The 21,827-nt window shown below is 42.8% G+C and overlaps 1 protein-coding gene across 1 annotated transcript in view; it reads right to left on the reverse strand.

The window, feature by feature from the left end:
• The window catches only part of TFAP2D (transcription factor AP-2 delta), a 52,728-nt gene that overhangs the window by 19,527 nt on the left and 11,374 nt on the right, over positions 1-21,827 (reverse strand). Inside the window, exons 4-6 of the mRNA XM_045012000.1 lie at positions 16,804-16,969; positions 14,732-14,850; positions 6,519-6,660 (exon numbers count right to left, since the gene is read on the reverse strand). Of these exons, the coding sequence (XP_044867935.1) occupies positions 6,519-6,660; positions 14,732-14,850; positions 16,804-16,969 (427 nt within the window). The remainder of the gene's footprint in view (positions 1-6,518; positions 6,661-14,731; positions 14,851-16,803; positions 16,970-21,827) is intronic.

Below are 21,827 nucleotides of genomic sequence, written 5' to 3' on the forward strand. Positions count from 1 at the left end.
ATCTTCAATACCGCAACCCCCTGACGCTAAAGGTGGCACCCCATAAGCTATAACAGGCTAGCAACCTCTGTGCTAGTCTGGGTTTACCCAGCCTGCCTCTTGTAAATGGGGGCAGTGAATATGGCTCTGTGAGCTGACTTGTTGAAAGGTTTGCATCAGTGCAGGCTTTTATCCAAAGAGAGGGATTCAGCACTTTTTCTGGTAAAATTACAGAGAAGTGTATGCATATGGAGTATACAGTTTTAATGAATCAGGCCCTTAGAGGGGAAAAAAAAAGACTCTTTTAACAACAGAAATCAGTCAAGTGCTTTGGCTTATAAATGATCTAACACACCTAGGATGCCTGTCAGTTCTACCTCCAGGTTCTACCTGTTGGAAACGTTCAGCTTAAAAGTTGTTAGGATTTGACTACGGCAAGTGTCAGAACTGAGCCAAGTGCTCGGTTCCTATCTCTTCCCTCCTGACATGTCAGAAGTCGTTAACTAGGGCTGTGGATTGAAGGGGGAGAAAAGCAGCTTTGCATTATACATGAAAACTGACAGAGAGCAGTAACCTACTTTAAAGTGGCTTCCCAGGCAGAGAAGTGTCTCTGGAAAAGCGACTCCATGGGGTTCCATAGTTACTCACTCTGGGACAGCCTGTGATTCTGCAGGCAGCCCTGATGGAGGGATGGCACATGGGCCCGCGGTCCCAGGAGCAGACCAGAGAGTGAATTGTGACTCCAAGAGGCACAGTACTTCTCATGCTCTAAGGGAAAGCAAGTTACTACTCCTTTCCGTGGAGTGGCGTACTCCTCGCTCTGCATCCAGTCATCTATTCAGGCCAGGGAGCGAGTGGGTGGGGTCAGAGACCTCCCACTGCTTACCCCTTCGCCACCCACTGGCTACATTCCTTGCTGATGCTCTACCCCCTGCCTCCCTGCTCCCTTGCTTGCCGCCTGCTGTATCAGGCAAGTTGCCCCAGCTCGCCTCATCATGGTCACAGTCACAGTCTGAGCAGCACCGAGCAGGGATGTGAGAGATGCTTTACTCCAATCATGGCCAAACGAGGACTGTTAACGACTTAGGGGGGTACATTCCCAGAAGGGTTATTTCCTGTGCTGGGTGCAAGTTGCAGTCACAAACTTTACGCCTTTATTTCCATTGTACCCACAAAATTCACATCCTCACTTTTACGCCTGCAGCTGAATTTTGGGTGCAAATCAGTTGGGGCAAGTGCTCAGATGTCCAACTCGCTATTCAATTTTGCAAATGCAATGAAGGTCTGTGAATGGGAGAGTGGGTGTCTACCCAGCTGAATGTACACTCCTCGGTGGCTCCACCACAAATCTGCTCAATTCACATATGAAAACATTATTTCCTTGGCTGCCAGGGATGGGCAAACCAATCTGTGTAATATTAGAACCAACCAGAACTCACACCCAAATTTCAGACCTGGCTGACCTGAAGTTCAAAAAAGTTTGACTCACTTTACGTGTATGTTAATGTGCATTAGAGCTGAGTCAAGAATTCCCAGGAAACCATTTAATTAGATGAATGTAGCCTCTTTTGCTACACCTGGAATATCTGCAACTGTGAGCAGATCACTGTTTTCTCAAATCTTCTCTCAATACAGGACCTAAATTCAGGTGATGAACAACGTACCCGTAGTAATCTCTAATTACTTTCACTGATGCTTAAACAAATACTGGAGAAAGCAAACAAGCACCCATTGCTGGTTTAGAATAACTCACTCAAATGATAACTACTTATCGATCTATCTGTGTGTCAATGAAAGTAGCGCTAACGCATTGATCGCCATAGGACCTTAGCGCCATAGCTGTATTTTGTGTCCTTAGCTGAATGATGGTCATGCAATGGAGTGGAAGATATAGAGCTGATGGCATAGCAGGACATCACCTGTTTTGTGCCAGAGGTTTGACAGGTTCCCACACTCCTTATGCAGTGGGTTATGTTGGGGCAACTAGGTTTTCAACAAGATGTGCTTAGCAGCTGAAGATCTCCCAATCTTTAATGTATTCATCCACAAGCACCCGGTGAGGTAGGGAAGTGCTATTGTCCTTGTGTTACAGGTGGGGAACTGAAGCTCAGAGAGACTAAATGACTTGCCCAAGGTCATTCAAGAAGCCTGTGACAAAGCAGGAAACTGAACCTAGGTCTCTCTAGTCATAGCCTAGCACCCTAACCACTACACCATCTTTCCTCTCGCGCACATATCTCATAATAAGTTTTTGACTTGGAAAATAGTTCTGGTCCTACATCGTTATGCATCAGCGGATTAACAGTCAAAGTCATCAAGACATGTCCCCTGTGTTATAGCATTGCAGAGTTAGATGTTTTGTAAGGGTTTTACACCTTCCTCTGAAGCATCTGCCATTGGTCATTCTTGGCAACAGGACGCTGGACTATAGAGGCAATTGATCTATTGTCTCACTGCAGTTGTTCTATTCTGGGATGTAACCATAAAATGCGCCTGTAGTGGGCTCCAGACCAGGTCTAAGAGGTGAGATGGGAAACACCTCATGCAGTTTTGTACAGGTAGATATGCCTGCGGTGCATCTGGCTTGTCAATGGCTCTTTTGAGAACGAGGACACTTTGAAACTGTGCATGCATGTAAAGTGGATCTGTGCTAGACTTGTGTAAATAATTGAAGTTGCCATGTGGACTTTTTTGCCCTGACAAAGTAATTGTTTTTTATGGCTCCTTGGGGAATTGAAAGAGTTTATCAAGGACTATCTGCCTCTGGTGTGGTTATGGATTTTCAACATTTGGTTATATCTACAGTGAATGCCAATCAATGTGGTATCCTGTTTCTCTCCACTCTAAGTCAGTGGTATGAGTTTTGGACTATTGCATGCAGGTGTTCTACAGCTTTTGATCCTGTAAAACATCTGTGGTCACCTACAACTTCATGATTTTCCCTGGACAGTGCATCACAGCTTATTAGATTATAAACTCCTTGGTTCATGGACTTTTTTTATTCTGTTTGTACAGTGCCTAGTACAATGGGGTTCTGGTCCATAATTGATCATCCCGGGCATTACTGGAATATAAATAATAACAATTTTAAACTTCAGAGTCACTAAGTCTAGAACTCAAACCTTACTGCTCTATAACCAAAGTCCCCTACCGCTTGAGCTGAAGTGTAATGTTCAGCAGAATGTTAATAACTAGTGCTAGTAAAATAAACAATCAAACAAGTAGAAAAAAAACATTTTTGCTGATTTTTCAAAATTTCAAAAAATGTTGACATCTCCATGACATTTTTTGGTTGTTAAGAAATTTCCACAAGCTCATTGAAAAACCTGAACATTTTCATTGGGGAACTTTTGTCAACATTTTTCATATTTTATCAAGATCTCAAAATTCAGAAAATCTCATCAGCTCTATCAATAACACACAGTTAAGCAGTTCTGATTCTATCCAGTAGAGGGCAGTGCCCAGCAACCTACCCACCGCTTCATTTACTTCCTTAGTTAAACTACATATTTAATGGAAAAATAAAATAACAATGCCAGAGTAAGGCAGCTGACAGCGCTGGGTTTGTTAGAAAATATAATCAAAGAAAGAAGGTTTAGGTGGCTGAGACATGTACACCATACGGAAGATGGGAGGCATGCTGTGTGAGCACTGAACTGGATACACCCCAGGAGAAAATGAGGAAGGTCGAGGAAGAGCTGGCAGAAGACAGTGATAGAGGCTATTGAATGCACTGGCATCATGTTGGAAGATGTACCACAACTAGTCAGCAACTGTAATCAGTGGAGGAACTGAACTGTCAGTGGCAGAGAATGGATTAAGGTAAGGTTAGACACAGCATATCCTTGAGTGTCTATGGTACCCAAGCATTTCAGTTTAATTTCGGAGAGTGTAACTATCCAGCCCGTCATAGTTGTCACTATGGTGTACACCATGGCAGCTATGAACTTCTTGTCAACTGCTAAGCTAAAGCTCAGATACTCCTTCTCCCTGAGTATCGGCCCTGACATGTGAGCTAATGGAGAATGTTCATTAGTAGCATAATTATGGATGTATTATTTACTATAGACATTTGTATAATGCCCATTTTTGTAGTATCTGGGATCACAGTACCTTAGGGCCTATGATACTGTGTGGTGTAGTTCAAATTCCATCCAGTAGAGGGCACTTGTAACACACACCAGCCAGTTCATTACAATACATTAATCACCCCACATACAGTCAAGTATCAGGAGGTAGCCCTGTTAGTCTGTATCCACAAAAACAAGAAGAAGTCCGGTGGCACGTTAAAGACTAACAGATTTATTTGGGCATAAGCTTTCGTGGGTAAAAAACCTCACTTCTTCAGCCCAAATAAATCTGTTAGTCTTTAACGTGCCACTGGACTTTTTCTTGTTTTTCCTGCATACAGTATGATAAATGATATCTTTACTTTTAAAGGTAGGGTTAACTGACCAACTAGCGAGTACTTTTAGCTGATGGAGGGGAAATAGGACATTTCTATGACTCTGAAAATATGATAGCGTCATGGCGTCAATGGTTGCATTAAGGATCAGGGAGCATTTCCAGTTTAAACTGCCATTTACTTCCCTCTTTATTTATTTTGGTCCGTATCAATGTATCGTGTAGACAGAATGGGGGCTAGGTTATGACGTGGACTATGCATCTGCCCTGGGGTGTGCGGTGGAGAAGATAACCTCTTTACGAGGCCCCCGGATGGACTGGCTGGATTGTGGGTCTGGAGATGCAGAGGTAAATGGACTCTGTGTGCCCGCTACTCCTCACCATCTCTGCGAGCAGGTGGCTGGTAAATGTAGAAAGTGGCAGGGGAATGGGCTGACCTGTCCCCCCGACGGGCCAGCCAGTAGAGATGAACCAGCCTGGGGAGCATGGTAATTTGTTGGTGGTATAAGCCAGAGGCAATTTACTATCTCCCAAGGGGAAGGAGAGAGAATAGAAGAATTTGTGCCTCGGAGGGGTGTTGCTGACTCACCATGCCTCCTGGGGTACTTCTGGGGTGGTGCTGCTTACGTATACCACCCCCTTGCTCAGAGCTATGCCTGGAGGCACAATCAAGTCCTAAATACTCAACGGTTTAACCAGAAGCATAGCTACGCAACTCCCAATGAGCTAAGTGGTGTTTTAGTAACTTCTGGGTTATTTACTTATTTCTACGTTTGTGAAATGCGTCAGACAGCTGATATATGTGAGTGAAGAACATAAGTAGAATAATAACAATACTTTGCACTCACATCTTCCCTTGTACCCAATGTTCTCAAAGGGCTGCAGTACCAGGAATGAATAAAGCTTGACATCAAGCCAGTGATGTACATGAGTATCCTGAGTCGCGCGTTGTTCTTAGTCCGTGAATGGAACTCTCATTTGCCTCAATAGGAACTGAGCACTAGATTTCATAGTCCTTGATGTGCTTTGCCACTTAGAACTCGAAGAAGTCTTGGCTCTGACTCACATATAGTGTTGGACATATAAACGATATGATGACAACAAAAGTCTGCTCTGAATAGACAAAGATACTTGTGGTCCAACAGTACATAAAAAATTGTAACCGTTGGTGTGTATGGACCATGAGGTCCAACTGGTCTGCATACCTTCTTCCCAGCAAATTATCTTTATTTCAGGAGTTATATTCTGGCATGGTTTGTTCCCATTATTTCAGCCACTAATGAGGCTTATGAACCGGGAATTCAGGAGGTCTGGCTTCAGTTCCTGGCTCTGCCACAGACTTCCAGTGTGATGTTGGGCAAGTCACCAAGGCCCCGATCGTTATAGGCATTGCTGTGCTCGGCATCACAATCCCTAATGTATTTAGGAGCCTAATCTCATTTGCAAAAGGGATTTAGGAATTTAAGAGTGTAAATCCCATCAACAGTCAGATCTAGACTCCTCAGTGCCTAAATCCCTTTTGAAAATCAGTTAGGCTCCCAGCTCAGTTAGGCGTTGCGAAGCTGAGCGCAGCAAGGCCTAAATTGCTTTAAAAATCGTGGCCTTAATCACTCTGGTGGAGATCCTCAGTTGGTGTAAATTGTCATAGCTCCATGGACTTTAGTGGAGCTGAAACAATTGCACCAGCCGAGGATCTGACCCCCCCATCCCAGGTGCCTCAGTTCCCCCTCTGTGCATTGGGAATAATTATTAGTTATCAGTTGTATTGTGTTAGCAGATTAGAGCCCTAGTACCATGGAGCAGGATTGTGCTGGACACCGTACAAACACAGAACGCAGAGCTGGCCTCTGCCCCAAAGAGCTTACATTTTATTAATGCTCCCTCCCTATTTATGCCCCAGTCCTGCAAAGACGTATGCACATGCTTAACTTCCTGCACTGTGAGCAGTCCCAGTGTAAGCTCTTCAGGTTAAACGCGGTATCTTACAGTGTTTTGACAGCACTTAGCACAAAGGGGCCTTGATCTCGCTTGCGGCCTCTGGGGGCTATCGTAATACAAATAATAATAAACCTCCTATGATCCGAATGAAAAGCGTCTGGCCACATTGCTTGTGTTTAATGATTTTTCTTGCTTACTTTGTCGCTAGGATCATCTTTTTCCTCGCTGTCTGTTCTTTCTGTTCCATATGCTGCCTGGCAAGATGTTCTCCTACTGCCTTGGCCGGGAACTCTGTTTCGCAGGTGTAGCCAAAATCCCTGGCCAAATGTAAGGCTTCCCCTGGAGGCAGACAAAATGGGTCAATCAGTTTATATGAAACTTTTTTTTAAAGAATTTTTTCAGCTATATATATTTTTAAAAAAAAGTAAGCTCAACAGGTCACTGCAGTGTGACTACACCTTTGATCTCAGTTACTCCAGCATAACTGAGATCAGATTCTGGCCTCTTGGCCCTGTGGCCCAGATATGAGGCACTGTGTAAGGAATGGAGGGGCATGGTGGCCACTCTTCCAGCCTTTCCGTTGGAAGAGCAGTTCGGAAAAGGCTGCAGGGAAGTCCTGCTGGTGAGAAGATGGATTCCATCCATCTCACCCCCTCTGCGGGGTCCTTCCCCCATTCCCTGGAGTCTGATTACTGAGGCTTTGTGCGGGTGGGTAGAGGATTTCACTTCAGCTGCATAGCTTTGAATTTTCCTTTGTGTGTTTATTGATTGGGTGGGTTTCCCCAGTTTAATTTCCAGTGAAACCCATCTTAAGTGAGCAGCTAAGGGATCAGCAAATACCAAGAGGTGGGGCCAGATTCCCTGAACCTGCTGGAGGGAGGTGTCAATTACACTAATACTTCTTTCCATTTAGAGGGTGATGCTACTGTCATCTCTCGTAAGTTTTTTTCTGCCACAGGAACATCTTCAACTTCCACATGCAGCTCCCCCACTGTCTACATAAATCAGGTTGTCACGCACCTAACGGCATGCATAATCCAATTCAATTCATGCACTGATCACATGACACTCGTTACGTGACATAAGTCGACATCGACTTTTGCAAGCACAATCTGTTTGTAGGTGCTCAAAACCAATGGTTCTCAACCTTTCCAGACTACTGTACCCCTCTTGGGAGTCTGATTTATCTCGCGTACCTCGCTTACAAAATCAGACATAAAAATACAGAAGAATCACAGCACACTATTACTGAAAAATCGCTTACTTTCTCAGTTTGTCTGTATGAAATTTTAGTTTGTACTAACTTCGCTAGTGCTTTTTATGTAGCCTGTTGTAAAACTAAGGATATGTCTACACTTACTGCGCGGGTCGACGCGGTGAGTTCGACTTCTCGGAGTTTGAACTATCGCGTCTAATCTAGACGCGATAGTTCGAACTCCCCGCTCACTCCGGTCGACTCCGGAACTCCACCACTGCAAACGGCGGTGGCGGAGTCGACCTTGGAGCCGTGGACTTCGATCCCGCGGCGTCTGGACGGGTAAGTAGTTCGAACTAGGGTACTTCGAGTTCAGCTACGCTATTCACGTAGCTGAACTTGCGTACCCTAGTTCGACCCCTGCCCTTAGTGTAGACCTGCCCTAAGCCAATATCTAGATGAGTTGATGTACTCCCTGGAAGACCTCTGCATACCCCTAAGGGTGCGCGTACCCCTGGTTGAGAACCACTGCTCAAAACCATATTTTGCCTTGTATGTTAAAAGCATTTATTCTGGATCTGGAATGCAAGGGTATACTCCTGAACTGAACAAAGGAAATGCCCCTGAAAGCTAAACATAATGCTGAGTTGGAAAAAGGAAACTGGTTTCTACTATTTGTACAGCACCTAGCGTAACAGAATCCTGATCTAGAGCTGGTTGGAACATTTTCCATGAAATCTGATCTCATCAATATATGATATTTTGTCAAAGCTGAAATGTTTTGAGGAGACATGTCATCCAGAGATTCTTGGTCATGTCTGACCAGAGAGAGAGAGAGAGACTGAATTGAAAAACGCAGGTTTTCAATCTGAAAACACCTGTTTCAACACAAATTCCATTTTCTGAAACTTTCAATTGGTTTAGTTTTGGTTCTACGTTGGAACAAAAAAACCTTTGGGAACCTCAAAAGTTGTCGCTAATCAGAATTGTTGTCCTCCCGACAACTCGGTTTTGATCCTGACTGGAGCCTCTGGACACTAATGCAATACACATAACAGCCCTGATTCAGAAATGTATTTAAGCTCATGTCTAACTTTAGGCATGTGATCGGTGCTAATGACTCCAGCAGAACTACCTATGATGTGGTTAAATTTAGGCAGGAGACTGCAGTGAAGGGGGGAATGTTCAGGGATTAGAGACTTCTGGGGATGAGCTGGCTGTAGTAGATAGTCCTGGGAGTTTGGACTGTGGTAGGTCTACACTGCAATGTAAGCCCATGCTTGAGCTAGGGTTCAAGGCTAATCCTCCCTTGCATCTACACTAAAAGTCTTGATCCGCTAGATAGTAATATTTCATTGGATTATATGTGCTACCATCGTATGTGAAGTTATGAAGTTTGGCTAGGTATGTGTTGCTAAAACATGTCCTGAGGTTGAAAATACCCACAAGCAGCCTTTCAGGTACGACAGTAAAAAAGTGAATGGCTTACTGAGGAAATGCACCCAAGCACAAGGATTATCCCAGAACTGTGTACAATGGAAACCTCTCAGAGATAGCACTGCACAGTGGGACCGGTATGACCCAGGTCACAGCAAAAGAGCTTTCCAGCAAGTGGGGAGAAGATATAAAAGGGGGGAAATGACATTATGGCGGGTCCTCACTCACCCTAGAACAATACACCTGGAAACATCTGCGAAATAAAGACTGAACTGTGGGAAGGGGAAGTGATGGGCCCTGGCTAGAAGGATCTTTAGCCTGTGTTTGAAAACCTGGAAAAACCAAGGCAACTTTTGCCTTAAGAATCTGCCAGACTGTTTATCACTCAGGGTGAGAATTTGCTAATTTATATACTACCTATTTAGTGTGTTAAGATCAGCTTGCAGGGTTTTTTTTTATTTACTAAGGTAATCTGCTTTATTCTGTTTGCTATCCCTTATAATCACTTAAAATCTACCTTTTGTAGTGAATAAACCTGTTCTTTGTTTATTCCAAAACCCAGTTGGTGCAATTCATAACTGGGGTTGGGGACAAAAAGCTGTGCATATTTCTCTCCACATTGAGGGAGGGGGCACATTTCAATGACCTTATGCTGTACCGTTCTCCGTGCAGCGCAAGACAATACCATTTTGGGTTTACTCTCCAGCGGGAGAGTGCACCTGAGTGCTGGGCAGTTCCTTAGCTGAGCCTTCCCATGCAGAGCTGATCTCAGCATCTGTGTGAATACAGCTGTAGCTGGGTGTGTCTCTACCTGTGTGTGTGCTGGAAAAGGGGCTTGAAAGCCTGTCACAGCAGTACAGAGTAAGTGGAACCCAGGCTGGTGGGACAGGCAGGCTCAGTGGTATCCAAGTGGCACCCCGCGGGGAACCCATCATACTCTCTATCCCAACAATCTGCAATCCACTCTATTGAAAACAGAAGCTCCCCTGCTCCCCACTTGGCAAACGGCAGTAGCTGAGGTCAGTCAGCACTAACCCATTCTGTTCTGATCACCAGTTTGCAAGCACACTATCAGTCAGCGAGCCTCCTGGGTTTGCAATGGAGAGTGAACCGATCAAGCCTTTTGCAAAGTGAGCGGCTTCCTGGTAATGTGCACAATGGGCAATATAGTTTTTCCACAATGCACCACAGTCCTAGGGCTAGAGCAGCCATATTTTAGGGTGGGCACTCAAGGGACTCTGGGATATGGTTATTTTGATTCGGGTCTTCACCCTAGGTTCGAGCATGGCTCAGAAAATTTTGAACCTAGGGTTAAAATACAATGTAGATGCTCAAGCCCAGGGTTTCCTAGAACAGATCAGCTGATTTGATTCCCACCAACCCTGGGCTTACATTGCAATGTAGACGTACTGAGACTCCAGCCGGGAAGGTCCTGGGAGTGGCCTCCCAAAGCAAGAAAGGCTCCAGGCAGCAAGGCCTGGGAGAAGGAAGAGAAACTTTTGTTTGTGTGGAGTACTTGCCACATACGGAGGGTACATGGGAAGCAGCCAGCCATGTTACGGGGCCCAGAATAATAATGTTAGCATTTGGATAATATTTTCAAAAACATGCAGGCAAATGGAAAGCAAATGGGATTACAATTGTAAATACTTGTTCACCAATTCATTGCATGTATATTGGACCACTGCTGAGTACATAGCTGTGTTGACACTTATGCCAAGGGGATTATAATTTGAATTTTATATCTTGAGTTGGGACTCTGGTTCTGCTTGGGTGCTACTTCCGTACAAATTAGGCGTAATAACATCTATCTAGCTAGCTAGCTATCTAAATGTATGTGCATATATGTCTGCATGTGTTGTGTGCATATATATGTCTATATTCACACATACACATAACTTTAAAATTATGTATTCACTGAAAAGAGAAAACTGATTATTGCGCTTTACTGAGATGTGCCATGTGAAAAGAGCTTTTTATGTTAAAATGTCAGGTTCTAAATATTGTAGCCTGTAGGGTATGATTCTTCACACACCCTCATTGTTGAACAAACCTGAGGTTTTGTCCCAGTACCAGCATGCTGTTTATTTAGATGCAGCTCTTATAATGTCTTTATATACATGCCGGGGTTGCACATTATTTTGATTATTGCTTGAGGGAGTTCTTAACTGTACACAGCATTGAAAAATAAGAAACACACTGCATGAAATTTCACTTAAAACGTTTCCTTTTTTTCCCATCAAAATTCTCACAAAAAATATTAATTGGAAAATAAATGGAAGTTTGGAAAATGTGGATGAGCTGTATTGGGTCTCTTTTTACATCTGCTTATGATCTTGATGATGTCACCTTGGTTTCTTCCTTTCCTAGCTTGCTATTGCTTCTTTCAGTGGAGGACTAGTCCCTCCATGGTAAAGATGGATGCTAGCTTCCCATTAAAAGCCCTGCATTTTCCCATCAATTGCCCTGTTTAAACACAAAAAAATGACTTCGTTGCTAATAGCCAGAGCATTTTCCTGAGTCAGAGACAAAAGACGGCATCAGAGACCATTCATTATTTCCCATTAAATCTGGGGTGCTGCCTTGTTTACAGCTATAGCCGGCACTGAACAGCAACACGTTCCTATAACGCTTGACAATTGACCGGAAAGATTTGCATGATTGAAAGGGACAGTTGCTGAGGCTGAGCTAACACAAACAGCTCTGGAAAGCCCCACTGGAGGGACCAGGCTGTGTACCTTGACAGGCTTCTGACGGCAGGTGCAAGGAGCAGCGTAAAGCTCTCCTGGGCCTAGCCAAGACTGAGGGATGCTCCTATCTGGAGTGAAGGCAGAGGCAGGGTCCCAGGAGATAGCTCTGGATCTGAATGTCCTCTCCTCCTTGGCTTTACCCCCATCTGATGCTACTATCCAGCAGAACTCCTATACAAGGAGTAGAAGTGGGGGTGGAAGTTGTCTTTCCACTCACTGGATGGGAAGGGAGGAGGAAGGGGCGTGAAAACAATGGCTAAAGGAAGGGATAAGAAAGAATATGATGTTTTATATCAGGGCGGACAAAAGAGCCGTTTTCCCTGCTGACCTATTTACCAGGAAGTGCAGCGCTTGGGAAGGGATACCGAAGAGATGATCCTTGAAAAGATACGTGTAGGGGTACAATAAAACTGGTGTCTTCATGGGGTTTGGCAGAAAAAATCCTGGGTTGGCTTTTTTTAAGCCTTGGATTTTAAGTCTTATTTTGCTTTGCTTAAAATTCCAGCTGCTTGATAGTCACTCTTGGATTTTTCACCTTGTGAAATGACAGTGTGGCTGGCTTTTTCCCTTCCATGGGGGAGCCTTTCCAAGCAAATGTGATCTCTGCACTCCTGCATGCTTCCTTCAACCCACCCCAGGGCTCCACCCCAGGAACTTTGGCTGTAAGAGGATAACCCGCTACTCTGTGAGCTAAAGGACTAGCTCAGTACTGTTGCAGACTGATAACCCACTTATCTAAACCAGGCCCTGGAAGGGACATTCTGGCACAGGCTGCAGTATAATGAGGTCCTAAGTCGGTGGGAGATTGTGCCTTTGCTGGGGTAGACCCACGTGTGGATTTTACTCCCTCCTGAAATCCATCACATTCAACCAACTTGGTTTATTGGTTTCAACTTCAGCAAGGCCACGTGAAAAGAACGCTTAGCCCTGACTCTACGTGCCCTGGACAGAGAAGCGGAAATACACTCCGAGGAAAACGCATCCAACCAGAGCAAACCAGCCACCCTCCTCTGCACAAAAGAAGCCACAAAGAACAACATTTCCCTGCTTCAGCTTCCACAAAAACCACATCCTCACCCGTGAAATGCACAGAACTTCCGCAGTGAGGTGAGCTGTGTGATGGGCCCCAAAGATCCAGAGATTCCGGCAATTTCAGACCCAGGGAAGAGGAAGAGTGAATTCCTAAGGACTCCATGGAGTATTTCCCTGCTGGTGGCTCCTTCTGTTATGTACCCAGAGAGCTCTTCCTCAAGCACCTCTTCTCTCCTCTCGTAGGCCTGGTTTGACATAAGTAACTTGCCTCCTTTCTTAGTGGGCATAATTGGGAAGGCGAATGGAAGGTTAAGTTGTAAACAGGGGCTGGACAAACAGTACGCTGGAGTCAGGGAGTCTGTGCTAGCTAAGATAAGCAGCAGCACCCTGATGTCAGGGACTACGGACAAGATAAACTTGGAATGTAAATGAACAGCTCATGGACAGACCAGGCTGTACAGGGATTGGTTCCTGCAGAGAGACCAAGCCATTCCAAAAATGTGTGATTTAATGTACAGTAAATTCAGTATAATGTGTAAATGTATATAAAGGAAGTGGTTGTTTGTGTAACTTTGCATGTGCGGTACACCCTGTACCCACCCCCCTGTGATTGAGGCTGATCAACTCAGCGTTGTTTTGCTCCATGCCAAATAAAAGTACCCGAGTGATGAAAGCCAGAGTTGAACTGAGTGGTTTGGATCCCAGAGGACTGGATGAAGTGTTCTCTCAGAACTGGACAAGATGTTCTGGATAAGCTAAATGGAAAAGCTTTTGGAGGGAATCCCAACTCCTCTATATCAGCATGAGAAAGGCGGCCTCTCAAGTAGGCTGATCTCAAGCTATTTAGGGCGTTATAGGTCACAATCAGCATCTTAAACGCCACCTGGAAACTAACAGGCAGCCAAGGCAGATCCTGGAGTGATCTGGGCAAATCCACAACGCAGACCAGGCCTAAATCCCAATCTAGTCATAGGTGCTGAGTGGGCTTGATCACACGAGGAGCTAGGTCCCTCCTGCCAGGTGCTACGTGTTCTCCACTCCCACACTTGTGGTGACCATTCCATTTTCCCATTTTCAAACCTGAGACGCCCTGTTTACTTCTGAATGGACGTGTAGGGTATTATCCCGTCAGGTGCTCCGCTCCCACTACACCAAGGGGAGCTGAGAGCTCTCAGCACCTAGGAGGAGCACAGAGCTGCTCATGACCAAGCTACAGGCCAGCAATTATCAGCAGAGAGTGCTTGCTGAATGCCTGGCAAACTGCAGATAAATCCTGGGAAATCTTAAGCTGCTCACGGGCAATTCTAGGTTTGAAAAAGGAATTTTTATCACAAAAATTCTTTGTTGAAAAATGTGTCCCCTTTTTTTGGGAAAACGTTCAAGATTTTGAACCAGCTTTAGGCAATTCATGAAGAGACACACAGAAAAAGGACACATTTGCCAGAAAAACAGTCCCATCTGTAGAATGGGTATAGAATCCTCATCTATCTCACAACAGCACGGTGATGCTTCTTTGGTTAATGTGTGAAATTCCCTGGTCAGAAAGCATCATATAAATGTGAAGGGAAGCATGGTTTAATGAACGGGGGGACATGGTTTAATGGACTGGGGAACAGGAGACCTGAGTTTTAACTCCTGTCTCTGCTAGTGATTCCCTCATGAACTTAGGCAAGTCACTGTGCCTCTTTGTACAAAATGGGATAATGATATTTAAATCCAGGGATGGAAGGTGTCATATCGATGCAAATTATTACATAGACAAAGATGGGTGAGGTGATATATTTTGTTGGACCAACTTCTGTTGGTGAAAGAGATAAGATTTCGACCTCCCTCAGAGGTCAGAACTTGTCTCTTTCACCAACAGAAGCTGGTCCAATAAAAAGATATTACCTCATCCACCTTGTCTTCTTAATATTCTGGGGCCAACATGGCTACAACACTGCAAACGTATTATTACATGACAGTATTATTATATTATGATACTACAAAAGCCTACCTTCAACCAAGGAAGTCAGAAGGGTGACATTTGCTGCTTTCCTTCTTCCTGCAGGCAAATTCAGTCCCAGTCTGTCCAATTTTTCTCGCAAACAGCGCCCGCCATTCTTGGATTTTGCTCTGTCGTGATAGAATGGGATTAAAAAAAAGCCACCCTGATTTTATTCACAGATTCATAGACTAAAGGTCAAAAAAATCCCACTGTGATCATCCATTCTAACCTCCTGTATAACACAAGCCATACAACTGCTCCAACATAGTTCCTGAAGAATATCTGTGTATTCATTTTACTTGTTTGTTCATTACATGCCAATCTAACATTTCCATTCACCTCTTTTGCTAATCTAGGGTCTATCCCACCACTGCTGATGTCAATGAAAAATCTGTCAGGGACAGATCCTTATTCCCTTACTCCCGCCGAGTAGTGATTTGCTCTAGTAGTGGCCCCACTGAATTACCACTTGGGTAAAGTGATATTGAGCATGGGTACGGTGATCAGAATCTAGCTTTAAATTACTTCAGGCTGTGATGTTCAGCACAGTCCTGAGCAAAGGGTTTTACATAAATTGCTCCACCCTAAAAGTAGCCTCCTGAACAGAACTGGACAAAATTTGTCTGTTGAAAGTTTTTCTGGTGCAAAATGCAGATTGGGCAACACTGAAACGTTTTGCAAATTCATGTTGATTCCAAGACATTGTTCTTTTTGAAACATCCTCACCTCCGAAAAAAAATCCAGACAAATAGACACAGTGGATTTTGATATCTCCTATCTGAAATGCTTCAATTTTTCTGTTTGAAATAACGTCTTTGTTTTTAAATGTTATCGAATGCTATTTTGAAACAATCCAGAAGTCTTTTTAAATAGTCAACATTGAAACAAAACATTTAATTTTGTCAAAATTAAACACTTTGGTTGGTCTGAAACTAAAATTCTTTCTTTTTGCTTCTCTCAAAATTAAAAAAAAATGGTTTTGGTCTAACCCAAAATGATATTTTTTTTTATTTTTATTTTTTTTTACTTTTTTAAATCCCCAACGAATCAAAATACCTGTTAGTGACCCAGCTCTGCTCAAGAGACTTTGGGTATGTCTACACTGCATCGTACCCCTGGACTCGGTGTTTCCAAGCCTGCACTTGAGCCTCCACACTGCATTGGAAACCTGGGCTTACACCTGCTGCACCCAGGTCTCACAGCTGTACTAATGTGTCCATGCCTCAGTATAGAAACTTTCTTGCTTGGGTCTGTGCTTTGACCTGTGTCCACACTGAAAAAGAACAGGGCTTGGGCTTATCCCCCGTAGCAGAGACCTAGAAGCTAGGTGCAGAATCAGACAAATTTGTGTGTGGGCAGAAGGGTCGTTGGTCTCAAACCTGAGTTACCCCCCAGGCTCACTGTGGAGTATTGACATAACCCTTACACGCACCCCTCTGAGTCACAATCCACTCCCATTTCCCCCTGGCTGTGTGAGGTGTAATAAGTTACTTCACTCTTTTTAGTCGGTCGGCTGACTGCTTGTTGCAAACTGAGGCAGCTCTTCTGGCTGGTGAGCGGGGCAGAGAGGAGACAAGACCCTACCCACTGCTCCCTTCTCACTGCCCCATTGTCCCAGAGCGGGGAGAATCGAGCAAGTAGCACCTGCTCACTCCATCCTGGCTGGAGTCAAAATCTGAGGAGGGTTGGATAGGGGGCCTTACTCCCCCGTATTCCCTTATGCAGCTAAGCTATGACTAGGGCTTGCTGAAAATTTTCCTTCAACATTCTTTTTCAACAGGAAATTAGTTTTTGGACTAAATGAATTTTTCCACACAAAGGGTCTGCTTTCCATGGAACATTTGGTCTTGCCAATGAAAAGCTGATTTTTCTTTTTCTTTCTTTTTTTCCTTTTTTTTTTTGATGAAAAGTCCATCTTTTTCTGCAGAAAATGTTGACGAAAAGAATATTTTTCTTTGTTTTCACCTGCTCCCCTCCCCCCCATTTTCTGATCTACTCTACCGAGGATGATCTAGACAAAAGTTTATGAGGAAAAGAATGACAGTGCTACCTTGACTCTGCTACACCTGACCTCAACTTACCTTCTCAAAATGCCTCCCAAGAGCGAAGCATTGAGGCATTCGGGTGGAGAGAGGCGCCTCTTCACCTCTGCAATGGTCACTTTGTATTTAGAAGTGGAGCTGAGTAGAGATAAGCGCCCGGGTACAGAGCAAAAAAGATCTGTGGGGTTAACAACACAGGTACCACCTACAAAACAAAAGACATATGCCTTAGGTTAGAAGATGGAATCAAAGTACAATCTCTAAGATGTTTTTCTTTGCTTTGACAAATACAGGCACAATTGTGCACTTTTCTTTCTTTCTTTCTTTCTTTCTTTCTTTCTTTCTTTCTTTCTTTCTTTCTTTCTTTCTTTCTTTCTTTCTTTCTTTCTCACTCTACAGTTTTCAGAAGACCTACTAGATTGAAATCTAATAGGCGGAGGAAATGAACCAATTTTTTTTTAAATCATAAACTTTAAAGATAGAAGACACCATTATGATTATCCAGTCTGATCTGCACAACACGCCGTGTAATGTCAGCCAAGGGTGCTGGAACAATTTTTATAGTGGGGGTGCTGAGAGCCATTGAACCAAACTGTAAACCCTGTATCTGATGGAAACCACTTCAAGTCAGGGCGTGCTACAGCACCCCCTGCACTCCTACTTCCAGCACCTCTGATGTCAGCCAGTGATTCCTGCATGTAGCATGACAACAACTTATGGCTAAACTAAAGCATCTGCTTTAGACAGCTAGTCATGATTTAGAAACTCCTCAAGTGATAGAGAACTTACCACATCCCTTGGTGATCTGCTCTGATGGTAAATTACCCTCACAGCTAAAAGCTGCATTTTAACATTCACAAGATAGTGTATAACAGGAGTCGGCAACCTTTCAGAAGTGGTGTGCTGAGTCTTCATTTATTCACTCTAATTTAAGGTTTTGTGTACCAGTGATACTTTTTAACATTTTTAGAAGGTCTCTTTCTATAAGTCTATAATATATAACTAAACTGTTGTTGTATGTAAAGTAAATAAAGTTTTTAAAATGTTTAAGAAGCTTCATTTAAAATTAAATTAAAATGCAGAGCCCCCCGGACCGGTGACCAGGACCTGGGCAGTGTGAATGCCACTGAAAATCAGCTCACATGCCACCTTCGGCACGCGTGCCATAGGTTGCCTACGCCTGGTGTATAACATCAATTGGGAATATTGGTATCCTATTTAGTCCAGGAGAAATGGTCATGTTACAATTACTTTTTTTTATCGGAATGGTTCCAAAGGTCTCAGAACCTTCAAACACTCTGCCTTCCATTAGGCCAGCTCTTCAGCTGGTGTACCTTTCGAGGTCCCTTCCAGTTCTAGGAGACAGGAATATCTCCAATTATTATTATTATATTATTATATAGATCTACTTATTTCAAAATAAGAGGCAAGTCCTTTGGATATTTTACAAACCATCAGACTGTACTGAAATTAATGAAATGTTAATATTTCTCTCTCTCTCTCTTAAATTAAACCCATATGTGCACAAGCAATTGACACTGAATAAATAATTATTCGTTTAATATGAAAATATTTTGGTCCCACCTTGGCTTTCCTTCCCTAACCTGAGCTTATTGAAAACCTTGTCATTAATCTGTAGATGTAAATGCCTTACAACTTAAATATTTAAAAACACAGTTACCGTGCAAAACAATCCCATTAATAACAATACGGAGGAGGAACATGTATGGGAGAAAGAAAAAGTGTTCTTTTCTTCCAAACAAAAATCAAAAAAGCTAAATTCATTTTTATTTTTTTTAAAGAAATGCTGAAAACCAGATGCAAATTAGAACGTGGTAAAATCTGTTGCATATAATTATTGCACTATATTAATTATTCATTGCTACTGCACCACGGAGGAGAGGGGAGTTTTACGGACAAAGATGGCTCCAAAAATAGGCCTAGAGGAGCAGGCAATCTTCTTTGAAGTCCTTACTCACATGAATACCCACTGGGGACTAATGGGAAAGAGGACCATGGGACTGGACCCTACACCCCACAGAAGAGACCAAGGAGTGGCTGTAAACAAAGGGAGAGGCGGTAGGAATAGAAAGGGAAGGACAAGTACAAACAACAATGAAAGATCACAGGTTTTGCCTCCTGCTGCATGGACATATTTTTAGCTTCCAATTCTTTTTTAGTTACTATATTAAAATGAAGAGATAAAGTTGAGAAGAAGCGGAGGTCAGCCTGTTTGTGCATTATTTCCTATGAAATAGCAATGACAGCAACTAAGGCCAATCATTGCTCACCTTTAGAAACACCGTTCTTGGTACAGAACATCAAAGGAATTGTCCTAGCCGATAGCCAACCACAGGCAGTGGGCAACCGCTGAAATAACAGAGGACTGGGCAAAAAATTCTAAGCCTCTCATGAGTTTAATGTCTGATCCTGGAAACCCTTGCTCGCATGAGTAGTTATCACTCCCTTCAGTAGTTGTTAGGGACCAGATGCTGCCACTAGTACTCATGCTGAGTAGTACCTTACCCAGGAAAAGTCAGTACTCAACATGAGTAAAGTGGCAGATTGTGAGCCACTTACACATACTGGTGAGCAATTATTCACATGAGAAGTCCCGGTGAGGTCTACTAGGATACTTACAGAGTAAAGGTTTCAGAACATAGTCCTTTGTGAGTGGTGCCGTTGAAAGGGCGCCAACAGGACTAGCCCTGCTGGCAAGGCACTGACATAAATAAGTTTTCATAGGACTGGGCCTATTCGCGGTAAAACTGATCCTGCAAACCGTTCCTTACTTATGCAAAGAGACCTGTTGACTGCAATGGGGCCACTCCCAGGACAAAGCATTATCGAGATGGGGAAGCGTTTGTAGGATCATGTATGGTGCATAAGCTACGACTGTGGAACGCATGGATAAATGTGGTTATTAAGTTACCGTCTATCTTTATCACATGACTTTGTCTTCTTATTTGTCGTCCTCATTTCTAATTCAACAAATATAACTGTATCGAGGAAAAGGGGGGAAAAAGATATCTAGAATTTGGGGAACAGAAGACCCAACTGACGGACAGAAGATTCTGAGCCCAATCCTTCAAGGTATAGAGTGCCGTAAGCTACCATGAACTTCCCTGGGAGATGAGGATGCTGTTGATAAACTCCTTGAAGGATTGGGTGCTTTAATAGGGAAAGGGTATTTTTAATTTTTGCTGTAATATTTTGGGGCCCAATCCTATTCCCTCTGAAGGCAAAGGGGAAAAATTTCCTTTTCCTTCCCATTTACTTAAATAGGAGTAAAACTGGCTCCCTTGTGCTGGACTCTGCTTTGACTTTGTTCTCTCACCCCTAATCTGACTGTTGCCTCATGAAATAGAACTATCAAGCGTTGTGCTAAATAGCCGACAAATTAGCTTTAAAAGGAAGTAAGTGCCAGTTTTGGGAGAGTATTTGTACTTTATTCCCATCTTTGCACCAAATGAACTATTTCAGTGCAAAACACTAACCACCAATAACGATAAATGCATCAAAAAATAATAGTAGGAACAGCAGTGGACTCCACTAACTTACTAGAAACACATCAGTCCTGTCAACACAATGAAAATGTCAGTAAATGAAGGTGCAAAGACAGGTTTGTGGATTTTGGTTTTTATTTTTCCCTTTCATATGAATAGAAGATGTACATGATAATGTAGTGTGGTGAAAAATCATTTAGTTCCCGATTCATTCAAGCACATGCTTAACTTTAAATCTCACTGGCAAACTTAAAGTTAGGCATGTGGTTATGTTGAATAGGGCACATGTGTGCCCATTTATCAATAGATCTGTGTTCTGAGATGCCTTCCATCCCCCCATTAGTTAAAATGTTGTGCATTAATTATTTGTGTTTTAATAGAAAACAATGCTATTGCTTTGTCAGAAATGTGAGACATATATTTCTACTGCTGTCACTGCATTGTGATTTCATATTTTTTTCTGGCCTGTAGCAAATCGCATGTGTATATAGTGCTTTTCTATAAGCATCAGCATAGTCACTAGAGTCATCATTTAAGAAATGGGTTTTTAAGGAGATATATGTGGGATTTATCTTATATAAACATTTAACATTAGGTTCTGTTCTTTTATTATTCTATTATGTCTACAGGTGCCTTTAAAATGAATTTCTGGGTTATAATTCATGACACCTTTCAGATTTTTTTTTTACTGTGTTCTGAAAATCTGGCAAATTTGCAGTTTATTACAAAATGGAGAAATGGAAATCCTTATATTTTGTTAAGTAATAGAAGAGCTGTCAAAATAGCTACTGATGAGTGATTTATTTGGCACATTTCACCTCTTTTTCTGTTTATGAGTCATTGTGGGCAATTTAGAATTTTCTCAGAATTATCCATCAAATTAGTCAGATTCAAATTAATTTCTGTGAAGAACTGCTGCTCTGTAGTTTATTTGTTACAAGTTCATTGTAAATGTTCCAAATTCCAGCAGTGTTGGTTATTGGTGACTGGACAGGCTGAATACATAGAACCTTTGTAATCAGGTTTCTTACATTTATGAGTTCAAACCATGTCACTATCTCTCATAGTCACTTAAAACGTACTGTTTCCATGTACATTTGTGCAATAAGCTCATTTATAGAATATTCATGTTAACTAAACACAAAAGGGGTGTGAATGCAGCAGAAGTGATTTTATTATATATATATCAGTAAATAATCAGGAAATTTTTTTGAGGTTTTTGCCCAGCTTTAGATCCTGACCCAGCAAAGAATGTAAGCACCTGTGTAACTGTAAAATCATGAGTAATATGGTTGAGTTCAGTGGGAGCTGCTGAGTTGTCAATACTTTTGAAAATCAAACCACTTAAGTATAGGCCTAAATAGGCAATTAAGAGCCTAACTTTGGGCACCCATGTTTGAAAATCTTGACCTAAGAAGTTAATTCAGATGAAGTAGGAATGCTACTATAATGGCTGCAAAACAAAATAAACAAAAGGACAAGTATGCTTTTGTTTGTCCTTCCCTCACTGGCTTTCAGGAACACAACTGTAAAGATTGCTACAAACATGCACAAGGG

Source organism: Mauremys mutica, chromosome 3, assembly GCF_020497125.1.
Source record: "Mauremys mutica isolate MM-2020 ecotype Southern chromosome 3, ASM2049712v1, whole genome shotgun sequence".
Lineage (NCBI taxonomy): Eukaryota > Metazoa > Chordata > Testudines > Geoemydidae > Mauremys > Mauremys mutica.